Here is a 6,612-nt window from a genome sequence, read left to right as displayed (position 1 = left end):
ATCACAACTAAACTGATTAATTGTTTCAGCTATTGTTTTCTTAGTGAGTTCTAGAGGAAAACACGTCCATCTCTAGAGCTGAAAATTAGTTCAAATTAGTTAGCGGTCTGAGCCTCTATCTCTTCAGGTTCATGTCTGGCCGTTAGCTCCATGTTTTTAGCAAGATCAGGATCTGAGGTTGGATAGAATGGTTTCAGGCAAAGGAAGCAGCTAGCTTCAATTAGTTCTTCAGCCGCTAGCCACTAGCCTACTAACATTAGCTGTGGCCACTAGCAGCAAAGGGAAGGAGTGTGTGTCAGTACGTGAGTGTCCTCAGACTCAGATACACTCAATGTAACCTTTCATAATAAACTAGGTATGAGTAGATAAGCAGAAAGCTGCTCCTGTGTGGTTTAAGAGTTTTTGACTTTAAGGTTTGGATCAGGTACCAGCTCTCCAATGGTTTCAGCAGACAGCATGTTGGATCAAATGTAGCGTTCTGGTTACAGCCTGTACTTTTTTCTATTATACTACTGTTGATATTTTTGTTTCTTATACCTTCTACTTGCTGGTGTTTTAAACTTAATGTTTCAACAACCTTTGAGCTGCTACCAAACCAGACAGCCTCTCCCTATAGCTCTAGGTTTTGAGAAAGGCATTCCGAACAGAGACTCGATGTCGATACCCACTAAGTGCTGCAGATGGATGCAAAAAATGTATTTATTATATCTCAAATCAGGCTAATACATGGGTCAAAAGTTACAGTGTTGCTTTAAATAATCCTATCCTGGTCATTTGCCTTTGAACACAGTGTGCTCTGTCAGCAAAAGGAAGAAAACTATTACTTTATTTAAAGTGAGTCTAGAATCAAAAATATTTCTGTCTGGCTCCAGTGACATTATTGTGACAGTTTTGACAGTGGTTTGCTAATAATATGATGATCCACTGATTTGGAGAACTAAATCTATTTTCACTTCAGAAGGCCACCTACAGACTTGGTAGCAATCTCATGGTAGAACAAATTTATTTGCGTTTCTAAGGCAGAAGTTAAATGTTTTGAGCTCCCAAACTTTCTATAATCATACAGAAATTACACATGTAATATATGAAAGAGACCAAACCCTACTTTTTAAGAATGCATTTAAACTTAAAAAAAAAAAAAAAAAAACCTTCTGATTACCTAAATAGTTAATGGACATAAAATAATCAGCATCATATTACTGAAAAACAGAAAACATTCAGTCCTACATTGACTTCAGAGAGTATTTTGGACACTTGTATCTGTATAGCTGCTCTAGTCTAAATACAACCAGACCTTGGACAGTCATAACCTAGACTGTTCTTAGTTCAGAGAAATGTCTTGGAACAATCTCAGATGTTTTTTTTTTTTTGGTGTTTGTTTTGCTCTATGTATTGTTAAATAAAGTGTTGCCATTCAGGTTGGTCACAATAAAAAAAATAAATATGATAAATCAATCATGATACATTTCAATGAAATCAACAATAGAATTTGCAAACTTGCTGGTTTTCCTTGTGTCTACCTCTCCAATATAAAAATTGGATGACAGAGAAAAACAAAACAAAAAAAAAACCCTGATAGGTTTCAAAGGCAAACAACACTCTGGATTCATATCGGATTATAAATAGAATAGAAATACTACTTATATAGGTTACACCTAGGCCTTAAACCATTGATCAGATTAATTGTGATTAATCGATTAATGAAATACATCGTCAACTGATTTAGCAATCAAAAAATTGTTAACTGGATTGTAGAGACTTTATAACGTGTCTTTAGCTGACAGAGCGACCCACCATGAGCTGCAATTATACCAAAATTGTGGAAAAAAATATGTAAACATTTTGCATTTAAGATTTAAAAAAAATAAAAAAAAATTTGCCTATTAATATGCTCTACCCGGAAATCCTCAATTTCCCACAAAGCACCTTGAAAAGTAGTGATGATCCATTTCCCGAGATGCTTTGCAAGATCTCTTCTTGCAAAGCATTATAGGATTCGTTGTATCGGCAATAAATAAAGAAGGCACAGGAACTGAGTCACCAACGGTGAGTAAGAAGTAGTGATCATCTGTCTGAATGGCCAGTTAACTGAGTTCACTATAAAGTTCTCCATATAGGCTCCCCTCTATAACGTGATTGAGGAATTTAGGGGTTAGGGCGGATGTCTGAACACAGCCTTTGTTTTCATTTTTAAAGTTTATTTTTCTGTCGCCTTCATTTCAATCTAGTTTTTGTGTTGTGAAAATCTCCAGACTTTTTACAGAAAGGCAATGAGGATAACAAGTTCAATAGATTTATAATATTTTCTAGTCTCATTACAAAGTAACAAATGAAGACAAGCATCATGGGTCTGCAGCTGAATGAACAAACTTTCACTGATCTTTATACAACAGGAAGCACTGTGAATGATGTCTGCTAAAAGCAGAGTCAAGGACAAAATGTTCAAAATGATCAAATTTACTTTAGTCTGCGGATAATATGATCTAACCAATAAGAGTAACATTAAACCATTTGGAGAAACTGCGAATGGAGGGGGTGGACTGGTTAAATTATGGAAATATACTGCAGCATTGACACAACCGGTTTGTAGATGGCCATTTCCTTTTTGGTTGGCTTCCATGACCACATACAGCCAGCAAAAGCAAGACAATCAAATGAGCAACAGAGACAAAGTGTACAATAAACAAAGGATATCAAACTGACAACACACCGTCACAACATAGACATCACAGCAAGTGTCTCTTTTTAGGTTTTTATCCTCCATTTTGTTTGGATTCTTTAAGTAAGAGTGAAAACAAAGTCAACCTAATTTCACAAAGGAATTATCCCCACAGCTGTTTTTCACTCCAACTGAGCTAAAATCCTAGCAGAGATTTTCAGAACTCCAGGCCACAGAGACACACCCATACATACCATCTAAAACCCATGATGCAAAGAGAGAGAGTGCATAAGCCAGCTGAACTGGTTAGAGGACTTGTCAGTCATGCAAAACATTCATCGGCTTCATCCAGGTGATTGTTATGTAATAAGGAAACAATAAAAACATACAATATTTATTTTCTACATTAGCAAAAATCAACTTAACAATATAATCCTCTGTGTTCTTTCACTTTGGAAGAATATTATCAGAAGTCTAAATAAAAACAGATAAACTAGTCTCTTTGTTTCAGCTAAACAAAATAATAAATGTCAGCAGATTACATCAGTCTTCAAGCTACTTTTACCTACATTGTTTCACATGAATGCTGTTTTAAGTTTGCTTCTATTTGCATCTCTGCTAAGCAGGTGAGACATTAGCATATTTTGATCCAGTAACCAGTAGTGTTGCCACCTAAAGAATATTAGAACGATGCAGCAACTTTTGATGGTAGTGTTAATGTTTTTTAAGGAAAAAAATCAAAGATCTTTCTTAGCTAACAAATATAACACACCTTAGCAACACTGACATGGCTTCAGGAAAGGGAATCAAAGATGAAGGTTATTGAGCAGCCACTTTCTCGTCATCCAGCTAAACCTATTGAATATTTTATTCAAATGCTTAGTGACAACGAGCATTAGAGGCAATCTTCTCACGGGCCAGAACTGCCAGTCACCGCAATGAATACAAGCTTCATGTTACCTCCAAACCCCTAGCAACCTTTTCTCCACACATGGTCAGAACAATAGCATTTCATCAACAGATTCAGCAACAACAATTAAAAAACAGCAGAAACACAGACACTTACTGTGTGATGGTGTTCTGTACACTTTTCTCATTAAGCGTCATTCCTGGGGGTGGATCATTTTGCAGAGCCATTAATTCCTTTTGAAGCCTTTTCTGTTGGAAAAAAATATATATGTTTATGTTTACTTCTCTGTCTCAACATAGCACCAAACATAATGCAAAAGAATCAGAAAAGCACAAAAAAAATCTATATATGTTCCAATTTTACATAATTATGTTAGGGCAATATAAACCTTTATTGTGTATGTATATATATATATATATATATATATATATATATATATATATATATATGAATATTTTCAATCCTAAATAGGAAAGTTTACATCTTTAAGAGTTTTGTTTTACGGTAATTACTTCTGTACGTAGTTTATTGTTTCAGCAAATGGTATTCTTTAGAGTCTGTGTGTGTTTACTCTAGGTAGTGATTTAATTTGATTACCAAATTTGCTATTATTTTTATTTATCTGTTAATCACGATTAATTGCTTCAGCTCTAAACCATATTAGCCAATATTAACTTTATTGAGGATAAAAGTATTATTTATAATAATTTTAGCCAGACAGCCCACTTAACATTAGCTATTTGCCTCAAACTGTTATTGAGATATCATAAATCTAACCTTATATCTAAGTTAAGAAAACTAGCGGATCAACTAAAAGCATATATACAACTATGAAGCATTAATCTCTCTATAAAAAAAGTCTATTCATTTAGTAACTTGGTGATTTAAAAAAAAAAACAACCATTTATCATTTAGAGATATTGAAGATTAGATTAGATTAGATGAGCTTTATTGATCTCGCAGCGGAGAAATTCACTGGTCACATATTGGCATAGTACTTAAGGAACGTGCAAACAAGGAGGAAAAGGTGCATTAGGAATAAAAAAATAAATAAAAAAAATAAAAAAAAATACAAGGGTGTAACACAGAAATTAGAGGTGACATATGTCCAATCAAGATGGCTTATATACAGGTGGATTGACTTTTACATTAAAGTGTAGTAGGTAGGGTTGTCAAAAGTATCGAAACTCAAAAAAGTATTGATACTGAAATGTTGTATCCGGATACAATACTCGTTTTTAAAAGTATCGATACAGTGCCGTCACCAGTGGCACCTAAGCAGTAATTCATCTAAAGTGCAGAATAGAGGACAAAGCACTTTCAGAACACTGTGTGATTGAACAATTCTGTGCTCTTTTCAGTTTCAGACTTTTTTTTTGTAAAAGGTGCAGCTGCTGAGAATTATTTTTGTTTCTTAACCGGTTTAGCTATGTAGTGTCATTGTTATGTGTGCAAAGCATAGCCAAGGAAGGAACACTTAATTTTAATTTTATAAGCTTTTTATTAAGCTTGCTTAATATTATGCACAGCATACAACCTGTATTGTATTTATTTATTGTATTTTATTTATTAATGAAAATATTTCTGTTGAATTTTGGAGTCTTTGTTTTTATCCTTGTGGTATCGAAAATGGTATCGAGTATCGAATATTTTCCTTAGTATCGGTATCGAATTGAAAAGTTTAGTATCGTGACAACCCTAGTAGTAGGTAAGGAACAACGGTGAGGTAGTGGTATGACTAGATACAGTTACAAAGATGTATCAGATGCTGTTAAAGATTGAAAAGGTTAAAAATACAATATTAATATTGTCATCTCAATAACAATGTGGGCACAATAACAAAAGAAAATGAAATGTATGGATGCAATATATGGAGGGCTATTATATTTCAATTACCATGCATCAGTCCCATCATGCATTTGGTCTGTTAGATGGGCTCTCACTGCTCTCAACACCCCCACATGATTTAGACTTTAGCACTAAAACTTAAAGTGATGCTTCCATCAAGATATAAATAAAAACAGTGTGAGAAGAATATGGATTTATCACAACCAGTTGCATTGTTTTAATATTCCACAATAATCATGTGATTAAATGTTTCCTTATAATCTTACATCTTTATCCAAAAGATTTATTTTTTATTTCATATTTCTTTTTGCATATAGAAAACCAATATGAGGGTTGTAGCAATGCTGTGGCTGTAAGAAAAAGTCCCCCTTTTGTCTTTTTTTTTTGGGCGGTAAGAAAATTCCCATGTTATAGATTACTGTATTACACAAAAAAAGAATAGAAAGATTATTTCATTATTATAACGTCAATATGTGCATTACCGAGCAGGGTTTATTTTCGGGCATATGGAACAATGTTGACTAATGTATTTATAATATTCAAGTATCAGCAACTTCCAATTTACATGTAAATGCAATATTTTAGGTTTTCCAGCTTTTATTGTCATGACACTGTCACAAGCACAGAGCAACAAAATTGATTCTCTGCATTTTTTTTTTTTGCGGCAACCTGGGAGCAGTGTGGGGTTAAGGGTCTTTGCTCAGAGACTCAGATCACAAGCGCACTGCTCTAACCCACTAGGCCAGCAACCCCCCTTAGTTGGGCAGTGTCTCATGGGAGCAGAAATCGCACTACACAAAATGCTAAGGATCGCAGCGTGATGAAGTATAAAGAAAATAATAAAAATGAGAAGATCCATATATCAACTGACATCATCATAATAATTACCAATATTATTTCCATCGTAAGACTATCAAATATTGGTCTTCCTCAAAAATAACCATGTGGCCATTTTCAATTATGTTAAAAAATAGTTTACTATTTCAGACTTTTTGTGTTCTCATTGTATGCTTGTTTGTTTATATAGCATTATAGGCAACCAATAAGCATCACAAAATCCATATAAAGAAATTTAACAGCAATTAAAAAAGCAAAAAAGACCAAACAAAGCAGCATTAACAAACAAATAGTGTTTTCACATTTCTGTGTTAAAATCCTGTCTGAAATAAAAAAAAAAAAAAAAAAAAAAAAAAGG

General features: G+C 33.8%; 1 protein-coding gene across 1 annotated transcript in view; it reads right to left on the bottom strand.

Moving 5' to 3' along the window:
* ube2w (ubiquitin conjugating enzyme E2W (putative)) overlaps window positions 1-6,612 on the bottom strand; it is a 19,284-nt gene that overhangs the window by 8,937 nt on the left and 3,735 nt on the right. The window contains exon 2 of the mRNA XM_015395041.1: window positions 3,726-3,817. Within this exon, the coding sequence (XP_015250527.1) occupies window positions 3,726-3,817 (92 nt within the window). The remainder of the gene's footprint in view (window positions 1-3,725; window positions 3,818-6,612) is intronic.

This window comes from Cyprinodon variegatus, unplaced genomic scaffold (genome assembly GCF_000732505.1).
Source record: "Cyprinodon variegatus isolate N-32 unplaced genomic scaffold, C_variegatus-1.0 Scaffold721, whole genome shotgun sequence".
Classification (NCBI taxonomy): domain Eukaryota; kingdom Metazoa; phylum Chordata; class Actinopteri; order Cyprinodontiformes; family Cyprinodontidae; genus Cyprinodon; species Cyprinodon variegatus.
The sequence above is the reverse complement of the archived record's forward strand: the minus strand, read 5'-3'. Positions and strand labels throughout refer to the sequence as shown.